General features: G+C 45.5%; 1 protein-coding gene across 1 annotated transcript in view; it reads right to left on the bottom strand.

The window, feature by feature from the left end:
• Positions 1 to 8,468: 8,468 nt before the first annotated feature.
• Positions 8,469 to 27,072, bottom strand: part of FAM124A (family with sequence similarity 124 member A) — an 83,878-nt gene continuing 65,274 nt past the window's right edge. The window contains exon 4 of the mRNA XM_047756251.1: positions 8,469 to 9,496. Coding sequence (XP_047612207.1) covers positions 8,699 to 9,496 — 798 coding nt within the window. The 3' untranslated portion in view covers positions 8,469 to 8,698. The remainder of the gene's footprint in view (positions 9,497 to 27,072) is intronic.

Raw genomic sequence — 27,072 nt, forward strand, 5'->3', positions numbered from 1 at the left:
TTAATGTTGTAACAGGAAGGTTTGGGGACAGGGGGATGGGCAGCTGCGGGGCCTTCCGTGAGCCTGTCTGGGGCACAGAGCCTGTCACACTCAGCACCAGCATTTGATTCCGCTGGCCATCATTGCCACCACCGTGGACCTGGACCTGCCCCAAGAAGTCTGGTGGGATTGAAGCAGAGTCAGGGAGGCAAAGAGCAGATGGGAGATGAGGCTGGGTAGAGATGGAAGAGCCAGATCATACAGAGCTCTGTGACCTGGGGGACAGGCAATTGAGTTTTGTAGTCTAGAGGCAATAGGAAGCCACCGGGAGCTTTAAGAGGGATGGTGACATGGCTCAATGCAGAGTCCATCACCAGCTCTTCTTCTTGTTTTTACTGGGCTGTGAACACACTGCCAGCTCCTGCGGTGTCTGTCTGATTGCAAGGAGCTTCACTGCTTCCGGCTGGCCCCAAAGCCATGGCCATGTTGAGAGGAAAGACGGGCGCTTTCAGCACAGAGAGGGAGCAGCATCCTTGAAACAGGCCGTCGGCCCTCCTCCACCCGCCTCTGGCCTCTCCCAGAGGGTAATCACACCGCATTTCCCTGCAACCTGGTGTTGCAGAGTCTGAGAGTTTTCCACTTGGTGTTAAAAATAAGCAAATCAAAAAAATAAATAAAAATAAGCAAATAATTGCAGTCAGTGCACAGATATGATGAAAATGCAAAGAAAACGATGGAGTTTGGGCACCGCCGCTCCAGGAGCTGCAGCTCAGAGATTCTTGGAGCACACCCGTGTCTGAAGGGATCCACTGCCGCTTTGTGGTACACGTGTGGCTTTGGAGGTCCGGGAGGCCACCCCAAGGGACATTTCGGAAAGCGGTGACGGAATGATTTTTGGTCCAAGGTAAAGAAACAGGTCGGCCTCTGAACTCCCAGGCCAACCTTAAAAGGTAGGCTCTAATTCTATCCTGACAGACATTAAAGAGAGCACATGCCATGTCCACGTTCTTCTTGAAACATGTGGATTTAAGCCAGTTGGGTCTGGCAGCCATTCAGTTTGTGCTTTTGCCAAAGAGGTTGCTGGGTGTAAAGTTTAAAAATAGCTGCGTACACATATGGGCTGTGGGGAAATGTGGGGAAATTCTAGGTTGGAAAAAGGTTCTGTGAGCAAGTGCCCTCAATGTTTAGCTCCAAATGTTTGCAAAGACGACACACATTTTGGTGTGTAACAATCGTGTCTCGCCCTCGATCTAAACAGGGCGTGTCTGGATCCAGATGTGGCAGTGGGAGAGTGACTCAGGATAGGGGGAATTAAGGGCCTGGGGGGAAAATAAGTAACATGTAAGAAGAGGTGGGGGGCGCGCGGGGGGGAATCCATACAGGTAGGCTTGCAGAGTCAGGATTTTTCATTCTGGAAGCGTGAAGGCAGCAGGAATTAAAAGTGACAATTCAGTATGTGGCTGAGGTTCGGGTGAATGTTGGCCCCATGAGCTTTCCTCTCTCCGCAGTTTAGCCCCCCAGGGCGTTTGGCTTGAGTAACTAACTATGGAGCGAGCAGCTTGATCCGTCAGGGGCCTTGGCTCCGGAGCGTGAGGACGGGGCTGTCTCAGGAAAAGAGCACCAGCCAGGCCAGCCACGAACAAGCGCATCCCTCCTGCACCTGTTCCTGCTAATCTTGTTGATCGAGCTACTGCTTGGACTAAGGACTCGTTTCTCATTTGTCTGGGTGGATAATCTTGTCTCTAAACAACTATAGGGCTAAGTTTCCTGTGATCTATCCCGGGTCAGGGACAACCAAGACCAGCCCATGACAGCAGTAAGAAGAGTGTGCTGGCTTCCAGGAGGCAGTGTTTGCACTGGACTTTGGTGGACGGTGGGATTTTGATGGCAGAGAGTGGGAGGAATAGTTGGAGCTTTGGGGAGTTCCCATCATGGCTCAGTGGTTAATGAACCCGACTGGGATCCATGAGTACATGGGTTTGATCTCTGGACTCACTCAACAGATTAAGGATCTGGTGTTGCTGTGGCTCTGGTGTAGGCCGGCGGCTACAGCTCCCATTCGACCCCTAGCCCGGGAACCTCCATATGTCGCGAGAGCGGCCCAAAAAATGGCAAAAAGACCAAAAAAAAAAAAAGGGTCAAATCAGAGTTACAGCTGCCGGCCTATACCACAGCCATAGCAATGCCGGGTCCTTAACCCATTGAGTGAGGCCAGGGATTGAACCCACATCCTCATGGGTTCATTCCTGCTGAGCCACAACAGGGACTCCCATGATATTTTTTATCATTTTAATTACTAGGTACTTTAAAGGTACTTGGCGCTCTATGAAAAGCGGTTGCTGGAGGGCTGGGAGTAGAGTTAGTTCCCTGAGGATGAGATGATGTTTCTCCCCTTCAGTCCCAGGTCCCCTTGGCTGACATGCAGTTGTTCTATGAGGTTTGCTTATCAACTCATTTGACCCAGGGATCAAACGATGCAGTACTTGGTGCATCCTGGATTTTAAACTTTATTATTATTGTTAGTGAGCATTATATCAAATTTACCAGCGTGTGAGTGGAAATGAAGATGTTATGTAGTTTTTATATGTTGCACTGTTTCTTTAAACCATCGTGGGACTCAGTAAATACCTGTTGAATAAATAAGTCCACTCAGATCAGTGAAACAAGTGGAGGGAACTGAATTCCTGTCAGTTTTCAGGAATCTCAGTGGAGGGTAGGCTGAGGGAATTTATGACTTCTCTGGAAGGGCTTTGAAGTGCCAGAAGCCTTTTTAACCAGTGGGGAGTGAGGTTAGAGAATTGGATTGGCTTTGGACCTGCAGACTGTAGCCAGGGATGCAGGGGGGCTCTAGGAGCTGTGGGCTAGGACTGTGGGTGGGAGCCTGAGTCTCCCAGGAGGGTGCCCGCCTCACCACTTGTCCTCTGCTTGCCAAACTCTGCAGATCTGGTCTCAAGGGACTGGAGGAAGCCAGCTTTGCATGCTTTCTGCCCAGGGCCAAATTTCCCTCTTCCCACTACAGCTGGAGATGTTCAGGGAGCTCCTACAAAGCACGTGGCTGTGTCTTCTCCTCCGGGTCTTATAAATGCCATCCTTCAATCAGAAAAGCTACCGACTTGGACCAAATTGGTCACCCACCCTACAGAGAAAATCCTTTATGAAAAACCCCCTTCTGAGAAAGCAATTTTAGACATCTGTGCTAAGAAAAACCTGGTTTCTGTTGAGAAAGGGCATTGAGGCAAGCTAAATTACAATGAAATAAGACTGTCACTGGATTCTCTCATCATCAATGAGAACCACTAAGCTGGTCACATTTCCCTTTTTGCTTTGGCTTCTAGGAAATTCATCTACAGCAATTTTCCTTCATGGTTGGCGTTTTTTCTAGGCTCTTTTTTCTTTAGCCTAGATTTTCTCTTCCTGTTTGCATCGTCTCATGTCATCGTTATTTCAGTTGCCTCAGCACGTTGTGGCAATAAAATAATCAAATACAGAATAATTAGTGGAGGTGCAATGCCTCTGCCCGTTGATCAGGGCGGAGTCTTCTGCAGGGAAGAGAGCTGTCTCTGGCCCGCCCGCATGGCGGCCACTAGGTGGCACCAAAGCTTTCCCACGGCCACCCTCCGCCAGGCAGTTTGGCCTGAAAGTATTTCTGTGTAATTGACCATCTCTTGGACTGAATGATACATGTTTAGATTGCTCCTGTCCAAAATGCTCTGGCTTTTGTTTTAGGGACCGGGCAAAGCCGACCCTAAGGGAGCCTGGCTGGTTTCTTTCAGATGCTCAACTTGTAAGATCCATGTTTCAAATAAGGCGAGGCAGCTCCCAACCAGAAGGGACCAGCTCTGGGCTGTTCATCTTCCTTGGAAGCAGCTCCGTTTTCTCCACCATCCGAGGCAGTGGGAGGAGGAGACTTCCCCACAAATGGAGAGTTTAGGGTGTGAGTCGAGGGTGGGGGGGGTACTTTTCAGCTTCCCCAAGCTTTCAGACTTCTTTCTGAAATGAACATACTGCTCCTGGTTTGGGGCACAGAACTGGACAACAGTGAGCACACCCCTGAAATATAAACTGTTAAGAACTGGTCGTGCTGACATTACCATTAACGTTTGCCTCTGTTATTCACTCGGGGAAATTAGGTCCTTTAAAGCTCTTCTGTATCTCGGCCTCTATGCCCAAGAGGAGAAAAAGAGCCTTCAGGAGTTCCCGTTGTGGCGCAGTGGCTATCGAATCTGACTAGGAACCATGAGGTGGTGGGTTCGGTCCCTGCCCTTGCTCAGTGGGTTAAAGATCTAGCGTTGCCGTGAGCTGTGGTGTAGGTTGCAGACGCGGCTCGGATCCCACGTTGCTGTGGCTCTGGCGTAGGCCGGTGGCTACAGCTCCGATTAGACCCCTAGCCTGGGAACCTCCATATGCCCCAGGAGCTGCCCAAGAAATGGCAAAAAGACAAAAGAAAAAGAAAAAAGAAAAAAAAAAGAGCCTTCAGTAGAAGCTGGAAGAATGTAATTATATAAAAATCTTTAAATTCATGTCCTCCCTGAACCCAATTATTACAGTAGTCATGACAAAAGCTGTTTCCTTTGAGAATCCGTTTTTACTCATGGTGATTTCTTGTGTTTTCTCATGCCTCTAATAGGATCTGATCAGTTGTATTTTCAGAGAATTAAAGAGAAGCTGAATCCTACAATCATGAGGGGGCATTTACGTCCAGACCCGGAATGTGGCGTGCTGTGGCCCTGGGCGCGGAGGAGAAGGTGACCTGTTCAGCTCTTCCCGCTGCTCTCCTGGAATTCAGACTTGGAATCACCGCCCAGAACTGGTCATCGTTGTGTTCTGAGGACCTAGGAGGGAGAAGCTCTCAACAGTTTTCTTAGCTCTGAAAAATCTCTTCTAGGAGTTCCTGCTGTGGCCCAGTGGGTTAAGAACCTAACTGCAGTGGCTTGCAGAGGCACAGGTTCAACCCCAGGCCCAGTGCAGTGGGTTAAGGATCCAGTGCTGTCATAGCTGCAGCTCAGATTCAGTCCCTGGCCTGGGAACTTCCATAAGCCGTGGATGCGGCCACAAAGCAAAGAATCTTTCCTCGGAATTCTGAGTCTACTTGGGTACCTCCTACCTGATGGATTGGAGAATTCCTTCATCTACAGAAGGCCCGGTAGGCGGGTAGGGAGTACTTGCATTTCTCTTCGGCTTACATTGGGCTAAAGAGATCAGCCATGGGCTCCACAGTCTGCTCTGTACAAGTGAACATGTGGCCGCACCCGGAGAGCACTAGACGGTGGCAGACCGATAGGCTTCCAGGTGACAGCTCCCCGTCTAAGGGTCTCAGGGTTCCAGCAGCACCCAGGGCTCCATCAGCCCTTCCACCATCACAAAAGCCTCCTCAGTGGCTCGCCACCCTCCCCCACAGACACCCCAACTGAGAGGGACCCAAAATCATTTCTGTAGGGCTTGGTAGGCTTGGGACCCCCAGAAGCACCTGCTGTTTAAAGCAGGTGCCAGGTGGTGTGTAGGGTGAGCCATGGTGGGGCCATGAGCTGTGATGTGGAAAAGAGGCAAATAAGGGATGGGTGTGAGCTAGACCAGGGCACTTGGTACCAGTGGCCCCCCCAGGGCAGGGCCAAGGAGACACGGCACTTTGTCCATCAAATAATAAACGAGGGCTAAAATCTAGATGTCCTCCACCACAGCTGAGTCCAGGAGAAAAATAATTTGAGACAGCCTCCGTGTTTTTTAATTGAAGAAATTTATTGAGCATCTACAGTATGCCGGCCTTCATCACAGTAATAACCCAAGATTCAGGATCCCCCTGTGGGTCTCCGGGCCCTCCTGGATGAGGACAGTGCTGCTGGGGGGTCAGAAAGGGAAGCTCTGCCCTGTCAGTAGTGTCTCTGTGGCTCCTTCTCCGTCTCTGACCAGAACACAGGGAGGGGAGCGCCTGAATGTGGTCGGGGGTGGGCTTCTCTCCCCTTCTCCCCTCGTGTCACTATGGGAGCATCTTGCATTTTCTGCTTTTAAGGGGTTCGCTACCATCCTTTGGGGCCACTCAGTTTGGTAGACTGTGCTGTGCTGAGGCTGGGGGTGGGGGGGGGACAGTGAGAAAGGATGGGGTCGAGGCGCATCAGAGTTGGGCTCTAAAGCACCCGCAGGGGCACGTGTGAATATTCTGGACTGAGGGTACTGCTGAAGGGTGAGGACCAGAGGCGCCATCACTTGGCTGCTGGTCCACTTGTTGATGCTGCAATGACTGTGCTACTCCTGAGCTGGCCTCCCGCTTTTTGGGGGCTGAGTCAGCACCTCTGCGTGATTAGCATGTGGTTTTGCAGGATCTGCCACTTGCTGTGAGTCATGTTTCTGGGCAGAAGGTGGACAGCCAGTGGCCTTCTAGGAATCCTCTCTGCAGGAAGAAGCTCTGTGGTTCTGTAGTCAACAGCTTGGCTCCAGCGGCACATTTTCTTGGTCTCAGGCTTCACAGGAGCAGAGGGCTGCAACCTCCGTTCTTTATCATTGACCGCAGCTGGGATCTCTTACCAACCGCAGTCTGGCACAGGGGTTGGCAACTGCGATACTTGGGCCAAATCTGACCCTCCACCTGTTCTTATAAAATACATTGTCTTGGAACTCGCCACCCCCATTCCTTTACGCATCCTTGGCTGCTCTGGTGCCATGATGAAGACAGAGACCACATGGCTGGCGAAACCTAAAATATTTATTATCAAGCCCTTTAAAAAAGTCTGTTCCCTCTTGGTCTAGAATTTTAAAAGACCATATTTTTATTTACTTAAATCAGAGAAGAATATTATAATTCAATTCAGAGGCCTGGAATATCCAGGACATCCGGGGTAGGAGGTAAGATTCTCATTACAGAGGCAGCAGACTTGAGGCTTCAGCTCGTCTGAGGACTGGTTACAGCTGCCGGGAGAAACATGTTGACGAGGATTCTGAAGCTGTGTCTGGGCTGGTGTGGGCACTTTCAGAGGGCTGTGAACTGGGCACTGAGTGATGCAGGCAAGGAGCCCCAGAGAGGGAAGTGAGCAAGGCCAGTCCTGCCCTTCCTCCCCAGAGGTACAGAGCAACCAGGGACAGCTCGGCGTTGCCCCCAGTGCCAGCACTTGGCACTGCTGAGGTTGGAGCTGTAAACATACCCTTGCTGGAGGGGGAGAGAGGTGAGATGTAAATACCATTCACTCTGTGACAGAAGCAGGCAACGGCAGGAAAAGCCAAGGTCAGGTTAGAGCTCCAGCTTTAATTAAGGCTCTGCGGCACTCGTGCAGCAGCGTTGGTTCAGGACAGCATTTTGTGTAAAGCTTCCCGTTTGGAGAAGAAGAGAGGGCGTTTATTAATCTGCTCCATCAAAATGCCAGTTAAAATGGTTAGGAATTACTTAAAAATGAAAAAGGGTGTGTGACGATGCATGCTTACTGGAGAAAGCAGTATAAAATGTGGTTCATGTCATTTACATAGATCTCCATGTACAGCCCTTAGATTGTGGTTTCAAAAATTGAAGCATTCTGGAGTTGCCGTTGTGGTGCAGCAGAAATGAATCCGACTACTATCCATGAAGATGTGGGTTCGATCCCTGGCCTCACTCGGTGGGTGGGGGATCCAGCATTGCCGTGAGCTGCAGTGTGGGTGGCAGGCAGGGCTCGGATGCTGCGTTGCTGTGGCTGTGGTGCAGGCCAGCTGCTACAGCTCCGATTACACCCCTAGCCTGGGAACTTCCATATGCCGCAGGTGTGGTCCTAAAAGATAAAAACAAAATTAAAGCATCCTAGGACTACCTACCCAGTATAGCTAAAATCCTCATTGGAGTTACAGAATGGTTCTTCCTCAGTGACCCAAATAAATCCAAGTAGTTCTGTAGACCCCACTTGCTACAATGAATGTGTTTGAAAGGTGTATGCAAATCTAGGTTTTAGAACTCAAATTGGATTTTTTTTTTTTTTTTTGGCCACACCTGAGGCATGTGTAAGTTCCTGGGCCAGGGATCTAACCTGCGCCACAGCAACAACCCAAGCCGCTACAGTGACAACGCCAGATTCTTAACCCCCTGCACCACGAAAGAACTTCCTCAAATTGTATTTTAAATGCACCAAGAGTCTGCTAGTCATGCGAAATCCTCATAAAGCATATTAGCCTCCTTTCCATACATGCAGATTTTCCGATGTTGGATGACATCAGAATGCAGCATGGCTGTGGTCTGATAGACGTTCCCCCTTCTATGGGGCTGCCTCCTTTCCTTCTGGACTCTGATGGTACCTGGAAATTCTCCGGGCCACTGCTCCCTGGTACGGTAAGTCCATAGGGAGAATCCAGTAAGCTGGACCTTATGTGCACGAATTGCTCTAAGTCACTTGGTATCTTTCTCACAGTCAACCTTTTGGCTTTAATTGTTTCTTCTTCACAGCATGAAAAATTACCACATCAGCTCCAGCTGACTAGGTTTTCTTTTCATTTCAAATAATTATGTGAAGCATTTAAATGACACAAGTGCACTGGAATGGAGTATTCAAAAATATTTTATGACTTAAGTTTGTTGAGAATTGATTTGCATACTTTTCCAGAGTCCCTAGACAGAGACCACCCGTCAGGTACTAGCGGGCGGTGTGGCCAGTGTACTAACACCTCGGTGAGACAGGGGACCGGATTCCAGACGGACCTGGGGAAGCGGAGCGCAGGTCGCGGGTGGGAGCCGACTCCGGGGGCGGCGGGGAGCCAAGGCGGAGGGCGTTCAGATGTAGAACTCCTCCGCGTCGCTGTGCGCTGGGCCTGCCGGCGCCGGGGCGTCTCTGCGGGTCTGCTGGGCGTCGGGCACATGGTAAGGGTGCTCTGGGGGGGACTCCGTGTGCGAGGAGGCGTCAGAAGCTGGGGGAGTGGCGACAGCTGTCGCTGAGGAGCTGGAGGACCCTTGGGTGAAGAAAAGGGGCGCTGCCCAGGAGGCCTCCGCGGTCCCAGCGCCCCCCGCGGGCAGGGGTCCTTCTCGGGAGTCCCTGCGCTCTGACCAGTGGCTGCTGCACCTTCCTGAGGGCGGCGGGGCTTCCTCGGGGCTGCAGAAGCGACTGGGGGCGGAGTAGGCCGAGATCACCGACAGGTCGGAGGAGGAGAGCCGCAGCCCCGTGTCCACGTCGGTCTCCTGGGCCCCCTCCAAGTCGTCGATGGAGACGGGGTGGCCGGGCCGGCGCTCCGACGCCCTCGGCCCTGGGCCGCCTGCGTTTGCAAACCACTGTGGTTCAGCGGAGGAGGCCGGGGAGGGGTCGCCTGTGGGCAGGCAAAACAGGGACTTGCTTCTCTGGAAGGACCACGGAAGGCTGGGAGGGCCGCTGGCTCGGCTGGCAAATTGCTGCGGGCACCCGGCAGCCAGGCCCGCCCGGCCCAGCCCCGGGTGCGAGCTGTCCAGCGCAGGCTGCGGGCCGCTGCCCGGTGTCCGGCTCGACGCGGGGGCGCTGGGGGAAGGCGTGGAACCAGCTTTCTGCTCCGAGGCGGGGTGAGCTCTGCGGGGTTTAGGACCCTTCCTGTGTACCCTCTGTGCCTGTAGGGGGAAGAGGGCACGTCACGTTAGTGCAGGACTCGGGGGTCACCTGGGGACGGGATTCATTGTTAAACACGGCAGGAAATATGCTTTCCGATGATTGGAAACTTCTGACAATGTTGGGGCAATAAAACATCGTCAGAAGCTCCATTCTCCAAACTCTGAAGCGAAAACAGGTAGCGGAGCTTAGGAGGATACGGATCAGACTTCTGCCTGAGCGGACATCCCAGGACCCAGGAGGAGATGTCACACGAGGAGACAATTCTTCCTGTGCACACTAAGGACTCCCAACAGATGAGCCACAAGCCCAAGGGCCTGGCTAAGCAGCAAAGAAGACAACAGTTATCATGAAATACAAAAAGGATGTTAAAAGGTTTGTTTCCCTCCAAGCCAAGCACCACTTTTTGGAAATACTGTTGATGGCAGCATGGAAGGATCAGGTGGGACTTGAGGCCCGTGCATGTGTGACTGTCAGGACACATCCTAGCAGTGGCCTATGATTCGGGACAGTACGTCTTCAAGGAGTGAGGGGCTATCAGAAGATGAGCATTTATTTACTTACTTGCTTTTAGGAACCATTGACTCCTCTATTTTGCCTTTCAGAAACTGGGAAAGGGGGCAGCCGACTATTGACTAATGGCATGGATCCCCCCATAGAAAATGGACAAGCAGTCTCATCCTTGAACCCCTCACCCCACCCTCCTCCTCCCCCACCCTCCCTGCAGCTCCTCAGGAACCTATTTCTGCTGCAGAGAACTGGGGACCCTGCTTCTGATGCATCCTGGACCCACCCAGGGCTGCTGTGCTCAGATTCTCCCTCTGGTCCAGCTCACCAAGCCTCAGGCCGACCTTACTATGCAAGGTTTCAATTAAATAATGGTTTGGGGGCAGTGGGTCTGGTTCTCTTCAGTATAGGGTCATCTGATTTATGAATCCCTGAAATAAGAGCTCTGAGTATAGTTTACTAGAAGGGCTATTTCCTGGCACCCAGCAGACGAGACTCTGGCCCTCCCTGGACAACAAACACCGCCACGTCCCTGTTAAGCAAGAACCTGGTTTTCCCATAGCCCGTTGGGAAGTTTAGTTCAATGTAATAAACACTTACTTGTACCTATTCCAGGTAAAGGAGAGAAAACATCAATGAGAAGGGCTGTCCTCAAGCGCATGAGACATATCATCCAAAGCAGAGATCTCAGATAAGAGAATGTGGTGAGAGGTACAATAATAAGGCTGGGATGGGGGAGACCACGCCTGCCTGTGGGAACAGAGGAGTTTTAGGGGAAGTGGCCCCACAGGTGAGCCTTCGAGATGGGCAGCTGCCATCCTAGTGGGTGGCGTGGGTGGAGAGGAGGCTCTGCTAGAAAGAGAGGCCAAGGCTGTTGGCAGGTAAGCAAGGGATTGGCAGGGGGACAGGGGTGGTGGGCATGCGTTTTGGCTCCGTCAGACCCCAGGTGCATGGAAAGCAGTGTTGGAAGGTCCAGCTGGGAAGGGAGTCTAGTATTGGGGTCAAGGGCATCCTGACCACCTGGGTAAGAAATCCACACACTTCACCTTCTGCTGGGGCCATACTCAGTCTTCATTATGTCTTTTCCCTGTATGCTCATTCCTTTCATGGAGTTCTACGATCTTTCTTTGCCTAATTTCAGAAATCTCTTAACCCTATAAAGATCGATTGACTCATTTTTTTCAATCAACATTAACTGTGAGGATCTTTTATGCAGAGCTTCTCAACTGATGTGTTTCAGCCTTGACAGGGTTATTAAAGCTGTGGTGAGATAGTGGTCTCTCTAACTAGCAGCCTCTTGCCCCCCATACATATTATCATTGCCCGTGGCTCTGATGGGAAAAAGGTCTGGAGGACCAGGCACAGATGATTTTGGGTAAGACAAGATCTTAGCCCCTCGCAATGAACAGTGCAGCGTGCAGGTGTGGACAAATGAGCCACAGTGATAAACTGGCAAAACACAGGGCGTGTGGGGGCACAAAGAAGGGAGGGGCTGGTTTTATAGAGGGTGGGCAGTACAGGGAAAGGGTAGAGAACTTGCCTGGGGAAGTCATGCTTAGTCAGAAGCTTGGAGGTGGAAGCGGGGTTTGCCGACGTGGAGGGCAGTCGGGCGTGGCAGGGATGGGCACACAGGCCCAGAAGCAGCTTGAGCAGTGGCTGCCGGCATGAACCCAGAGCAAGAGGTGAGCCCTGAGAAGTGAGAGGAGCCTCGTCACTGGGGGGCGGGGCGGTGCTGAGTTACGTGTAGACACGAGGCACCGCACTTCACAACCCGAAGGCTGGGAAGCAGGACGGTGGCTTGGCTAGATGTGTGGCAGTGGAGGGATGGAGAAGGGACCAGAGGGCGTGTGGGCAAGGCTGGTGGGAGGAAGACCATTTAGAAGGTGGACACCGCCGTGGTCTTGCATATTTTAAGATTCAGGACAAAGGAGCCACGTTTTCAGCTCCTTGAATGACTTTTTTCTTACCAATCGATTTAAATATTCCGGATTTTCTGTAGATTCCCTATCCAAACCTACTGATGATTCTCTTTTAAATTTTAAAAATAGAAGCAGAGTTGATTTATATATAATGTCGTATTAGTTTGAGGTATATAGCAAACACACACACATAAATACATATGTACACACATACATTCTTTTTCAGATTCTTTCCATAATAGGTTATTATAAGATACAGAATATAGTTCACTGTGCCATAGAGTAGGTCCTTACTGTTTACCTATATAATACAGGGTAGTGTAAATATGTTCCTCCTAAATTCCAAATTTATTCCCTCATTCTTGCCTTTCCCCTTTGGTAACCATACATTTGTTTTCTATCTCTGTGAGTCTGTTTCGGTTTTGCAGATAAGTTTACCTGTATTAGTTTTTTTAGATTCCACATGTAAGTGATACAATATTTTTCTCTGTTTGGCCTCACATCATAGGATAATCTCTAGGTCCATTCATGTTGCCATAAAGACATTATTTCATTCCTTTTTATGGCTGAGTAGTATTCCATTGTGTACCACATCTTCTTTATCCATTCATCAGTCAGTGGTCACTTAGGTTGTTTCTGTGTCTTGGCCGTTGTAAACAGTGCTGCTAGAAACATTGGGAGTTCATGTATCTTTTTGAATTAGTTTTCATCTTTTCTGGATTTATGCCCAGGAGTGGGAATGCTGGATCATATGGTAAGTTTTTAGTTTTTAATGGAACCTCCATACTGGTCTCCATAGTGGCCGTACCAACCTACCAAGGATGTAGGAGGTTCTGCTTCCTCCACAGCCTCTCCGGCGTTTATCACTTGTAAGTTTTTAATGATGGTCATTCTGACTAGTGTGAGGTGATACTTCAATGCAGTTTCGATTTGCCTTTCTCTAATAATGAGGGATGTTGAGCATCTTTTCATGTGCCTGTTGGCCATCTCTATGTCAGGAGAAATGTCTGTTTAGGGCTTCTTCCCATTTTTTCATTGGGTGGGTTGTTTGTTAGATATTGAGCTCCATGAGCTGCTTGTACCTTTTGGAAATTAAGCCCTTGTCAGTCGCATCATTCACAGATATTTTCTCCCAGTCTGTAGGCTGTCTTTTGCTTTTTTTAATGGTTTCCTTTGCTGTGCAAAAGCTTTTAAGTTTGATAGGTCCCATCTGTTTATTTTTGATTTTATTTCTTTTGCCTTGAGAGAATGACCTAAGAAAATGTGACTGTGATTTATGTCAGAGAATGTTTTGCCTGTGTTCTCTTCTAGGAGTTTTATGGTGGCATGTCTCCCATCTAAGTCTTGCAGTCATTTTGAATTTACTTTTGTATATGGTGTGAGGGCATATTCTAACTTCACTGATTGATGTGCAGCTGTCCAGCCTTCCCAACACCACTTGCTCTTCTCCACTGTATATTCTTGCCTCCTTTGTTGAAGATTAACTGACTGTAGGGGTGTGGCTTTATTTCTGGGCTCTCTATTCTGGTCCATTGATCTGTATATCTGTTTTTGTGCCAATACCATGCTGTTTTGATTATTTTAGTTTTGTAGTATTATCTGAAGTCTGGAAGGGTTCCTGGTCCTTTTCTTAATCCTCAGTCTCTAATTCTCTGTGTGGGGGGTGTCCCCATGACCTGTTGATTCTTTTCCTGCCCATCACGCTGTGTACAACCTACTGAAGTTCTGAAGCCTTTCTGCCAAGAGTGGCTTATGGAGCTGAAGGCAAAGCAATGATAGAAATTTCTGATGATCTAATTTACAAGTCCTTAAGGAAAATGATGCAAAGTGCTTTTAGTACAGGTTGCAACTGGGTAAGGTGTGGTTCTCCTAAAGATCACAGTCTCCAAAGGCTGTTCCATGTGCATTTTATGTGCCTGGGGGACATGCTGAATATGGCGAGGATGCTAGTTCCTCATCAGGGCTTGCTGCTCTGTGGTCCAGCGTCCCCTGGACGCCCAACCCAGCTGGTCTGATTCTGTGAAGTTCTGCTCTGGTTAGTGACCCCTTTCCTTGCAAGGCTCTGTACTTCACGAGGGCAATTTTGCTCATCACGTGCCCTGCCCAGTACCTGACACATAACAGGAGTGCAGCCTGAATGAAGAGTCACAGCTTGAGGATGGGTAAGGAGCCACCCATGTGTGCCTGGGAGGTGTTACAGCTGGGCAGCTATTGAAAAGACAAACTAGTTTTCTCCATTGTTTGCGTTTGGTTAAATATAAGAGAAAAGAAGTCATGAACGAGGCTCTTTAGAGAAGGAAGTTCTCAGGTAAGGAGGCTGCTTTCCAGTTGCGGGGGGTGGGGGCGGAGAATGTTTATCAAGTAAAATGTCTGACTTATTTTTCCCAAAGGCAGATTCCCCTTAGTGCCCCAATGTCATTTTCCATCTTTCTTTCTTTCTTTTCTTTTTTTTTTTTTTTTGTCTTTTCAGGGCCACACCCTCGGCATATGGAGGTTCCTAGGCTAGAGGTCAAATGGGAGCTGCAGCTGCTGGCCTATGCCACAGCCACAGCAGATCCGAGCTGCATCTTTGACCTACACCACAGCTCACGGCAATGCTGGATCCTTAATCCACTGAGCGAAGCCAGGGATTGAATCCCAATCTTTATGGATACTAGTGGGGTTCTTCACCAACTGAGCCACAATGGGAACTCCTCCAATGTCATTTTCTTACTTGCTAAGTCTGCACCTGAAACTCGAACCTTCAGAGTGTTATTCAAGGAGCACACTCTAGATGAGCATGTCTGCTGTCTGAAGCTGCCTGAAAAAGGAAGCCTCTGTGAATACTGCTCCCTGAGAACCAAAAGGCCAAGGTTCCCACACGAGGCACTGCTTGGAGACATGTGAATCTTTCCACTGTCGGAGACAGAGCAGCATTAATTTTGACTTCAATTCAGGAACTACTGGCAGGGGACGAATACCTGGTGGCTTGGTAGAGATTTTCTTCACTGTGCTTATTTAACAGAAACCTATCTGTGCTCTGTTTTATTTTTACTGCATCATGAAGGCAGGAGTCCAGATAAACCCTAAAATCTGCTTGGAAGAGAGGTGGTACCCAGTGTTTTTCACTGGAGGGATGCCCATGGCACTGTGGAAGTGCCTGCTGCGTGAGTGCAGTTCTAGCTGGCATAGCGTCGGCTGGTAAGGATGCAGGGGTGGGGAGCTGGAGCAGGTAGCTTTGGAGGCTCTCCGCCAGCCCGTGGTGGGCTCAGGCTAATGCGCATGTGGGATGTGCCTGCAGCAGATCCGGTGGGCTTCTCCAGCCCTGCCCTGAGGCAGAGAAGTCAGCATCTCAAAGCAGGGTCTTGTCTGTCTAATGACAACTCACGTATGCCAAGGATGATCCTTCTTTCTGTGCCCTTCCCCTGGCGGTCACTCTATTCTGGCCTCTCTTACCTCCCTATCTGACCGGACAAAGAACACCAGAAGCTGCGAACGAACCATCACATTGATGCTTTCAAGAAGCTCTTTCCCAGAGTAAAGCAAAACCCTGTGCCTCGCTCCCCCATGGAAGCCCCCCCGCCCCCACTTTTGGCTCTCAGGGCTGCCCTCTGGAGCTTCTCCATGTGACAGCAGCAGTGTCCCACAGGGATGGCTTCTCACTGAAGGAGTGCAGGCTGGCTGAGTCACTGGCATCCTGGAGTTCCCTCTTTGCTATTTATGGAGCTTTCTCTAAGGAACAGAGGAGCATTACATCAGCGAATCTGCCAAAGGCAACTGGCCAGGGAGGTCTGATTATGGGCCTGAAATCACCAAAAAGCTGAAATGCAGTAAGTGACCCATGAGCTTTGAGAACAGACAGTTTGCAATGGAAGAAGTAAGCGGTCTGTTTCAAGGATCTGGCTGTCTATAGACGGTGGACAGAATCTTTAAGAAGGGTGATTCTGCCCCTGACCCAGGGACCCTGGGTGTACATATATCTATCATGGGTCGATCACGGTCAGGGAATTCTCTCACCCTTACCCCACCTCTTTCTGAGAAGGGTCATTTCCACTTAGTCTGTCCTTGGCAGAAACAGAACCAGTGTGGCATTGCTGTGCAATGAGCCAGTAAAGACCTTTTAACCCAGGGCCCAATAAGAATTAGGTAGGCTGACTTTGCACTTTGTTGCTGGTTTCCTTTTGCTGTGCTTTTTAGTTCGATGGGGCCACACTTGTTTATTTTTTGCTTTTGTTGCCTTTGCTTTTGGTGTCACATCCAAATTATCATCATCAAGACTGATCTCCAGGAGCTGGCTGCTGTGTTTTCTTCTAAGAGGTTTATGGTGTTTCAGTGCAAGGAGCTCGTCCATTTTGAGTTCACTGCCATATATGGCGTAAGACAGTGGTCTGTTTTCCCATGCCATTCATTGCCAAGACCGTCCTTTCCCCATTATATATATTTGGCTCCTTTGTCATACGTTAATTGACCATATACTGGGCTCCACGTTCTGTTCCACTGATCAGTGTGTCTCTTTTTATGCCAACACCACACTGTTTTAATCACTATAGCTTTGTAATGATAGTTTGAAATTAGGAGGCATGATGCTTCCAGCTTTCTTCTAAAGTTGCTTTGGCTATTTCACAGTCTTTTGTGGTTCCAACAAAATTTAGTGTTGTGTATCTGTGAAAACTACCATTGGGATTTTGATAGAGATTGTAATGAATCTGGGGTTGCTTTGGGTAATACGGACTTTCTGATAGTACTGATTCTTCCAGTCCACGAGTGTGGAATACCTTTCAATTCATTTGCGTTCATCCATTTCTTTCATTGAGGTCTTCGTTTTCACTGCATAGCTCTTTCACCTGCTCAGTTAAATTTATCCCCAGGTACTGTACTCTTGATGCAATTGTAAATGTGACTGTTCTCTTAATTTCTCTTTCAGATAGTTTATTAGAATATAGAAACAAAACAAAATTTTATATGTTTTGTATCCTGCACTTTATTGAATTTATTAGTTTTAAGTTTCATTTGTTTTCTGTATATACTATCATTTCACCTACAAACAATAACAGCGTTCCTTCTTTCTTTTCAATTTCAGACTCCCCCCCCCCCATTTCTTGGGTTGCTCATGCGGCATATGGAGGTTCCCAGGCTAGGGGTCGAATGGGAACTTCATTTTTTCATGTTGAGGTACGTTCCATGATTTCCCAGTCTGTTGAAAAGCCTTGTCATAAATGTTGAACTTGGTCACATGCTTTTTCTGCAAATATTGAGATGATCATATGATTCTTAGCCTTCATTTTGCTAATGTACTATCATATTGCCTGATTTGTAGGTGCTTAACTGGGCATGCATCCCTGGAATAAATTCCACTAGAACATGTATGATCCTTTTTTTTTTTTTTTTTGTCGTTTTGCCATTTCTTGGGCCGCTCCTGTGGCATATGGAGGTTCCCAGGCTAGGGGTCGAATTGGAGCTGTAGCTGCCAGCCTACACCAGAGGCACAGCAACACGGGATCCGAGCCTCATCTGCGACCTACACCATAGCTCACGGCAACGCCAGATCATTAACCCAGTGAGCAAGGGCAGGGACCGAACCCGCAACCTCATGGTTCCTAGTCGGATTCGTTAACCACTGCACCACGATGGGAACTCCCGATCCTTTTACTGTATCACAGAAATCACTTGCTTATATTTCATGGAGGATTTCTGCATCTATGTTCAACAGGGATATTGACCTGTCATTTTCTTGTGGCATCCTTGTTTGGTTTTGATATCAGAGTAATGCTGGCTTTGTAAAATAAACTTGGAAGTGTTCCCTCCTCTTCTGTTTTGTTTTTGTTTTGTTTTGGAAGAGTTTGAGGAGGATTGGGTTTAATTTTTCTTTAATTTCCTTTAAATTCACCATTGAAGCCATTTGGTTCTGGCCTTTGGTTGGTTGGGAGGCTGATTACTTGTTCAGTTTCCTTGGTATTAATCAGTTTGTTCAGATTTGCTTCTTCAATACTGTGTCTTCATGAGTCAGTCTTGGAAGGGTGTGCATTTCTAATGTATCTACTCATTTGAGGTTGTCCAAATTGCCTGCATATAACTGCTCACGGCCGTCTCTTACCATCCTTTCTATTTCTGTTGTGTCTATTTTAATGTTCCCTCTTTATTTCTGATTTTGAGTCTTCTCTTTTTTCTTGGTGGGTCTAGCTAAACAGTTACCAATTTTATCTTTTCAAAGAACCAGCTCCTAGTTTTGTTCATCTTTTTACTCTTTTTCCGTCTCTATTTACTTCTGCCCTGATCTTTATCCCCTTTCTTCCACTAAATTTGGGCTTCATTGTTCTTTTCCTGGCTGCTTGGGGTGTGACATTAGGCCATTTATTTGAGATCTATCTCATTTCTGGATGTGGGCATTTATTGCGAAGAACTTCCCTTTTAGAACTTATTTTACTCTGTTCCATAAGTTTGGTATGTTATATTTCCATTGTCATTTCTCTCAAGGGATATTTTCATTTCTCTCAAGGTATTTTTTAATTTCTCTTTTGGTTTCTTCTTTGACCCATTTTGTTGGTCAGTAACATGTTGTGTAATCCTTACCTACTTGTTTTCTTTCTTCTTTTAAAAATTTTATTGCAGGATATGTGACTTACAAAGTTGTGTATGTTTCAGGTATACAGCAAAGTAAATTAGTTGCACAATACATATATTCATTCCTTTTCAGATTCTTTTCCTGTATAGGTTATTACACAGTATCGAGCAGATTTTCTTGTGCTGTATGGTAGGTCCTGTTTATCTATCTTCTATATAGGAGTGTGTGTATGTCAATCCCAGCCCCCTATTTTATCCCATTTCCCTTTTGGTAACCATAAATTTGTTTTCAAAATCTCTTGAGTCTGATTCTATTTTAGAAGTTCTTTTGTATGATTTTTTTTTTTCCTTTTGTGGCCACACCTGTGGCATACAGAGTTCCCAGGCGAGGGGTCGAATGGGAGCTGCAGCTGAGGCCTGTGCCACAGCCAGGGCGACACCAGATCGGAGCTGCATCTGTGACCTATGCCACACCTTGTGGCAATGCTGGATCCTAACCCACTGAGCGAGGCCAGGGATCAAACCTGCATCTTCATGGAGACAATATTGGGTCCTTAACCCCCTGAACCACAATAGGAACTCTTTTTGTGTTAATTTTATTAGAGTCTACATATTAGTGATCTCATAGGCTATTGGTCTTTCTCTGACTTACTTCACTTAGTATGATCATTTCTAGGTCCACCCATGTTGGTGTACATGGCCATTATTTCATTCTTTTCTATGGCCGAGTAATACTCTGTTTTGTATATATATTTGCCACATCTTCTTTATTCAGTCTTCTTTTGATGGATATTTAGGTTGCTTCCATGTCAAGGCTACTGTAAATAGTGCTGCATTGAACATTCAGAGGCTTGTGTCTCTTTTTTCATTTAGAGATGTTGAAGTATAGTTGATGTACAGTATTGCGATGATTTCTGCTATACAACAAAGTGATTCAGTTATACATGTACATGCATCCATTCTCTTGCAGACTCTTTTCTCCCACAGATTACCCAAGTATTCTGTGATAGACTTCTCTGTGCTGTGCAGCATGGCCCCACTGGCCAGTCATTCCACATACCACAGTGCGCATACTGCCACTTCCAAACCCCTAGTCCATCCCGCCACCCCTACCACCTGTCCTCTTTGGTAACCATTAAGTTTGTTTTCAAAGTCTGTGAGTCTGTTTATGTTTTGCAAGTAGGTTAATTTGTATCCCTTTTTTAGAATCCACATGTAAGTCATATCATATAATGTTTGTCTGTCACTAACTTTTAATATAATAATCTTTCCATCATCCATGTTGCTACAAATGGCATGATTTCATTCTTTTTAATGGCTGAGTTAATATCCCATTGTATATATGTATCACATCTTTTTAATGCATTCCTCTGTTGATGGACATTTAGGTTGCTTCCAAGTCTTGGCTATTGTAAATAGTGATGCAGTGAACATTGGGGTGCATGTATCTTTTCAGATTATGGTTTTCTCTGGAATGATGCCCAGGAGTGGGATTGCTGGATCATATGGTAGTTCTATATTTTTTTGAGGAACCTCCATGCTGTTCTCCATAATGGACATACCAATTTACATTCCCACCAACAGTGCAGCAGGGTTCCCTTTTCTCCACACTCTCTCCAGTATTTATTATTGGTAGACTTTTTAATGATAGCCATTCTGACTGGTGTGAAGTGGTACATCCTTGCTAATTATTAGAGAAATGAAAATCAAAACTACAGTGTTGAGCATGTTTTCATCTGTTTTTTTTTTTTTTTTTTTTTTTTTTGTCCATCTGTATGTCTTCTTTGGTGAAATATCTATTTAGATCATCTTACCAGTTTTTGATTTTTTTTTTAATATTGAGCTGCTATTGTGTTGTTTGTATATTTTGGAGATTAATCTCTTGTCAGTCATATATCATTTGCAAATATTTTCTCCCATTCTGTCAGTTGTCTTTTTTTGTTTTGTTTATGGTTTCCTTTGCTGTAAAAAAGCTTTTAAGCTTAATTAGGTCCCATTTGTTTATTTTTGTTTTTATTTTTATTACACTAGAAGGTTGATTTGAGGAAATACTGCTGTGGTTTATGTCCAAGAGTGTTTTGCCTGTGTTTTCCCCTAAGAGCTTTATAGTATCCAGTGTTGTATTTATGTCTTTAATCCATTTGGGGTTTATTAGCATGTATGGAGTTAGAGAGTGTTCTGATTTCATTCCTTTACATGTAGCTGTCCAGTTTTCCCAGAACCATTTATTCAAGAGACTCTGTTTTTGCCATTGTATATTCTTGCCTCCTTTGTCATGGATTTGTTGACCGTAGATACGTGGCTTTATTTCTGGGCTTTCTGTCTTCATTGATCTGTATGTCTGTTTTTATGCTGGTATCGTATGGTTTTGATGACTATAGCATTTTAGTATAGTCTGAAGTCAGGGAGCCTGATTTCCTCCAGCTCCATTTTTCTAAGGACTGCTTTGGCTATTTGGGATCTTTGCTATTTCCAAACAAATTACAAAAATTTTTTTGTTCTAGTTCTGTGAAAAAGGCCATTGGAAATTTGATAGTGATTGCATTGAATCTGTGGATTGCCTTGGGTAGTACAGTCATTTTGATTCTTCTAATCCAAAAGCATGGTATATCTTTCCTCCATTTGTTTGTGTCATCTTTGATTTCTTTCATCAGTGTCTTGTAACAGTCTTAAGTCGATTTTGTCTGATAGCAGTATTGCTACTCCTGCTTTATTTTGATTTCCATTTGAGTGGAATATCTTCTTCCTTCCCATCACTTTCAGTCTGTATGTATCTCTAGGTTTGAACTCTCTTATAGACTGCATATATATGCATCTCATTTTTGTGTCCATTCAGCCTGTCTGTCTAAATGTTGGAGCATTTAAGTATTGACATGTATGTACTTATTTCCATTTTCTTAATTGTTTTGGATCTGTTATTATTGGGCTTTTTTCTTCCCTTCCTCTTGTTCTCTTGCGATTTGATGATTATATTTAGTGTTGTATTTGAATTGCTTTTTCCTTTTTATGAGTGTGACCATTGTAATGTTTTTGGTTTGTTTCTGTCAGGTTTTTATATAGTATTTTATATATATACAAAATTGTTTTAGGTTACTAGTATTTTTATGTCAAATGTTTTTTCAATATTCTGCATTCATCCCTTTTTCATGATTGCTGGTTTTGGTATATTTGTCTATAGATGATTTTCTACTTTTATTTTATGTTTGTCTTTACTGATGAGCTGTCCCACTAGAATTTTCTTTTACCTAGTTGTCGCCTTTTTTTTTTCTTTTCAACTTAGAGAAGTTCCTTTATCATTTGTTGTAAAGCTGGTTTTGTGGCACTGAATTCTTTTAGCTTTTGCTTGTCTTGTGAAGCTTTTGATTTCTCTGTCAAATCTGAGTGACAGCGTTGCTGGCTAGAGTATTCTTGGTTGAAGGTTTTTGCCTTTGATCACTTTAAATTTATCTTGCTACTCCTTTCTGGCCTGTAGAATTTCTGCTGAAAATCCAGCTGATAACCTTATGGGGTATTTTAGTATGCTATTTATTGCCTTTTCCTTGTGGCTTTTTTTTTTTTTTTTTTTGGCTTTTTGGCTTTTTCTTGAGCCACTCCTGTGGCATATGGAGGTTCCCAGGCTAGGGGCTGAATCGGAGCTGTAGCCACTGGCCTACACCAGAGCCATAGCAGCACAGGATCCAAGCTGCGTCTGCAACCTACACCACAGCTCACAGTAACACCGGATCCTTAACCCACCGAGAGCAAGGCCAGGGATCGAACCTGCAACCTCATGGTTCCTAGTCAGATTCATTAACCACTGCACCACGACGAAACTCCCCTTGTGGCTTTCCATTTTTTTTCTTAGTATTTAACTTTTGTCAGTTTGATTAGTATGTGTTTTGAGGTTTTCCCTGGGTTTATCCTGTATGGAACTCTTTTTGCTTCCTCTGTTTGACTATTTCTTTTCCCCTATTAGGGAAATTTTCGGCTCTTAATCTCTTCAAATATTTTCTTAGGCCCTTCCGCTCTTCTCCTGGGAACCTTATGATTTGAATGTTGGTATGTTTGATACTGTCCCGGAGGTCTCTTAGACTGTCTTCATTTTTTTCTTATTCTCTTTGCTCTTCATTTAGTTCTTTTTGTGGGTTTTTTCTTGTCCCCTTGTCTGAAGCATATTTCTGTCATTTCATGTTGTGTGACTTTCTATGCTTGCGGTCTTCTTTCTGCAAGCTGCAGCTTTTAGTTCCTCTTATTTCTGGTATCTGCCCTCTAGTGGTAAGGTTGGCTTTTAGTTCCTCTTATTTCTGGTATCTGCCCTCTACTGGGTAAGGTTGGCTTTTAGTTCCTCTTATTTCTGGTATCTGCCCTCTACTGGGTAAGGTTGGCCTGGGGGCTTTTGCAGGCTTCCTGGTTGGAGGGACTGGTGCCTTCTCAGTGGTGGGTGGAGCTAGGTCGTCTTCTTCTAGTGGTCAGGGCCTTGTTAAAGGGTGTGTTTAAAGATGGCTGTTGGCTCATTGTGACTTTAGGCAGCCTGTCACTTCTTTTCTCCATGTATACTAGCCTTTATCCCCTTGATAGGAGGTGCGCTTGATGCTGTGCTGACCTGAGCCTAGGTCCTCCTAGCACGAGATAGGGCCTCCTGTTTGCTCTGTGATTGTCAGTGCCCTGTAAGGGGCAAGGTCTGCTCCCTAGATGTTGGAGTAGGAGCCCCCCCCAAGTCTGTTTTGGAGCTGTGTTTCTCATCTGTAGTGCAAGGTAGGTGAGTTTCGCACTCCTGGGAAAGGAGCCACTGTGTATTCCTCCACTGAAGCTGTTCACCTGTGAGTGAATGCTCTTCTGTCGCATTTTCTTCCATGTGTGGCTTCATAAAGTGCACCATCGTTGGCACTGCTCTCAGCCCCACCTTAACTGTGGGTCTCTCTGTAATTGGCCCTGGTATGTCTCAGGTGTTGTTTTCATTAGGTCAGCAGTGCATATCCACTGAGCTAGGACTCAGGATTATAGTATCTGTACTCCTGGCTCTGCTGTGGGATTTATGGAAGCAGCTTAGACTCTGGCCTGAACCAGCCCCCACATGTATGTGTCCACAAAGCCTACAGCTGCTCAAGCCAGACACATCTCAGGTGCAGGAACACTTGTCTGTTCAGATGTTCCACCAGCACTGAATTTATAGCAGCAGAAGCTGGCAGCAGAGTGTAAATCTGCAATTTGCATTGTTGGGAGGAGAGATTTTAGTTTTTGTTGGTTGGTTGGTTTTTAGGGCCTCACCCGAGGCATATGGAAGTTCCAGGCTGGGAGTCTAAGTGGAGCTGTAGCTGCCAGACTACACCACAGCTCACAGCAACACCGAATCCCTGACCCACTGAGTGAGGCCAGAGATCGAACCCAAAACCTCATGGTTACTAGTTGGATTCATTTCCACTGTGCCACAACAGGAATTCCTTAGAACAGATACTTCTGTTTCTTCATTTTCTTTGACTTTCAGTGTTGGCGTCTGTGCATTAGCGAAAGCAGCCATCTATCCCATTCTGAAGTAATGGCCTCATATAGGAGATAAAATTATCATTCAGCTCAGCCCTACTGTTGGTTGTCTCTCAAACCTTTAAGCAGCCTACTTTATTCTTAGTGGCTCCAGGTAAGGGAGGGAGTTCCAGACCCATCAATGTCCCAAAGTGGAGACTCGCAGCAGCTTATAAAGTATGCAGAACAGATCTATTTCAGGGAAGCCAGGCAATGGGCATTTCTATCTGCTCTCTCTGGACTGAGGCTTGGGGTGATGGCCACTTAATAACTGTTTGTTTGTTTGCCACTGTTCCATTAGCTTGTGAAACGCAAGCTTGGTTGACCATCAGAGCCAGACTATCAAAGGATGTGTCCTCAGGATTGCAATCAATATTGATGATATTGATTCTTTCAAGCCAAGAGCATCGTCTATCTTTCCATCCACTTGTGTCATCCTTGATTTCTCTCAGCATCTTACAGTTTTCAGAGTACAGGTATTCTGCCTCCCTAGGTATTTTATTCTTTTCAATGTGATGGTAAATGGAATTGTTTCCTTAATTTCTTTCTGCTCTTTTGTTAATGTACAGAAATGTGAGACTTTTCGATGTATTAATGTCGTATCCTGAAACTTTACTGAATTCATTGATGAGCTCTAGTAGTATTCTAGTAGCATGTCATCTGCAAACAGTTGACGCTTCTACTCCTTTTCCAATCTGGATTTCTTTCTCTTCTGATTGCCACGGCTAGGACTTCCAAAACTATGTTGAGTAACAGTGGAGAGAGTGGACATCCTTATCTTGTTCCTAATCCTAGCAGAAATGCTTTCAGCATTTCACTGTTGAGTATGATGTTAGCTGTGGGTTTGTCATACATGGTATTTATTATGTTGAGGTAGGTTTCCCTCTACATCCACTTCCCAGAGGGTTTTTATCAAAAATGGGTGTCAAATTTCATCACAAGCTTTTTCTGCATCTATTGAGATGATCATACGGTTTTTATTCTTTGTCAAAGGAGTGTATCACACTGATGGATTTTTGTACAGTTTAGAATCCTGGCATCCCTGGGTTAGAGACCACTTGATCATGGTGTATGATCCTTTTACTGTATTGTTGGATTCAGTCTGCTAGTATTTTGTTGAGGATTTTTGCATCTGTGTTCATCAGTGATATTGGCCTGTAATTTCCTTTTTTTTGTGTGTGGTATCATTGTATGGTTTTGGTACAGAGGTGATAGTGGCCTCATAGAATAAGCTTGGGAGTATGCCTTCCCCTGCTATTTTTTTGGAAGAGTTTCAGGGTAGGTGTTAGCTCCTCTCTTAAGTGTTTGACAGAATTTGCCTGTGAAGCCATCTGGTCCTGGACTTTTGTTTTTTGGAAATTTTAAAATCACAGTTTCAATTTCAGTGCTTGTGATTGGTCTGTTTGTTTTCCTATTTCTTCCTGGTTTAGTCTTGGAAGGTTGTACCTTTCTAAGAATTTGCCCATTTCTTCTAGGTCGTCCATTTTATTGGCATATAGTTACGGTAGTCTCTTATGATGTTTTGTATTTTCATGGTGCCATTTTTAACGCTTTCATTTCTAATTTTATTGATTTGAGTCCTCTCCCTTTTTTTCTTGATGAGTCTGGCTAAGGGTTTATCAATTATGTTGCTCTTTATCAAAGAACCAGCTTTTAGCTTTGTTTATATTTTCTATTGTTCTCCATGTCATTTATTTTTGATCTTTATGATTTCTTTCCTTCATCTAACTTTGGGTTTTGTTTGTTCTTCCTTCTCCAGTTGCTTGGGGTGTAAGGACAGGGTGTTTGAGATGTTTCTTATTTCCCAAGGTAGGATCATATTGCCATAAGCTTCCCTCTTAAAACTGCTTTTGTTCCACCCCATGTTTGGATCATGTTTTAATTTTCCCAAATGTTTTGGATTGCATTTTCATTTTCACTTGTTGCTGGGCATTTTTTTTTTATTTCCTATTTCTTGAGTGATCCATTGGTTGTTTAGTATATTGTTTAGTCTCCATATGTTTGTATTTTTTACAGTTTTTTTTTCTTAGAGTGATTTCTGGTCTTAACATGTTGTGGATGGAAAAGATACGTGATATGATGTCAGTATTCTTAACTTACCAAGGCTTGATTTGCAGCCCAGCACATGATCTGCCTTGAAGAATGTCCCATGTGTGATTAAGAAGAATGAGTATTCTGCTGGTTTTGGATGGAATGTTCTTTAAATATCAAGTCAGTCCATCTGGTTTAATGCATCATTTAAAGCCTATGTTTCCTTGCTGATTTTCTGTCTGGACGATCTGTCCATTGCTGGGGTGGGGTGTTAATGTTACCCACTATTACTGTGTTATTGTTGATTTCTCCTATGGCTGTGAGCAGTTGCCTTATATACTGCAGTGCTTCCTGTGTTGGGTTCACATATAGAATTGTTATGTTATCTTCTTGGATTGAGCTTTGGATCATTATGTAGTATCCTTCTTTGTCTCTTAGAACTGTCTTTAAAGTCTATATTGTCTGATACTTATACTGCTACTCCAGCTTTCTTTTGGTTTCCATTGGTCTTTTTTCCTTCTCTCCTCTTTTGGTTTGATGACCATCTTCAGTGTTGAGTTTGGATGGCTTTTTCTTATTGTTGTGTGTATCTCTTGCAGATTTTGTTTTATGTTTCTGGTCTCAATTCCAAATGCCTTTCCAATAGCCTGCATTCATACTCTCTGAAAGATTGCTGGTATTGATATCATATTTGTGTGTGGATGATTTTCTACCTTTTTACATGTTTGTCTTTGCCAGTGAGCTTTCTCATTGGTAATTTTCGTGTTTCTAGTTTTAGCCTTTTCTTTTCTGCCTAGAGAAGTTCCTTTAGCATTTGTTATAAAGCTGGTTTGGTGGTTCTGAATTCTCTTAGCTTTTACTTGACTGTAAAGCTTTTGATTTCTCCATCAAATCTGAACAAGAGCATTGCTTATTAGAATATTCTTGGTTTTGTAGGCTTTTCTTTTTCACCATTTTAAATATATCAGGCCATTCCCTTCTGGCCTGCAGAGTTTCTGCTGAAAAAATAGCTGATAATCTTATAGGGGTTCTCTTGTATATTGTGTTGCTTTTCCCTTGTTGCTTCTAATATTTTCTCTTTG

This window comes from Phacochoerus africanus, chromosome 13 (assembly GCF_016906955.1).
Source record: "Phacochoerus africanus isolate WHEZ1 chromosome 13, ROS_Pafr_v1, whole genome shotgun sequence".
NCBI lineage: Eukaryota > Metazoa > Chordata > Mammalia > Artiodactyla > Suidae > Phacochoerus > Phacochoerus africanus.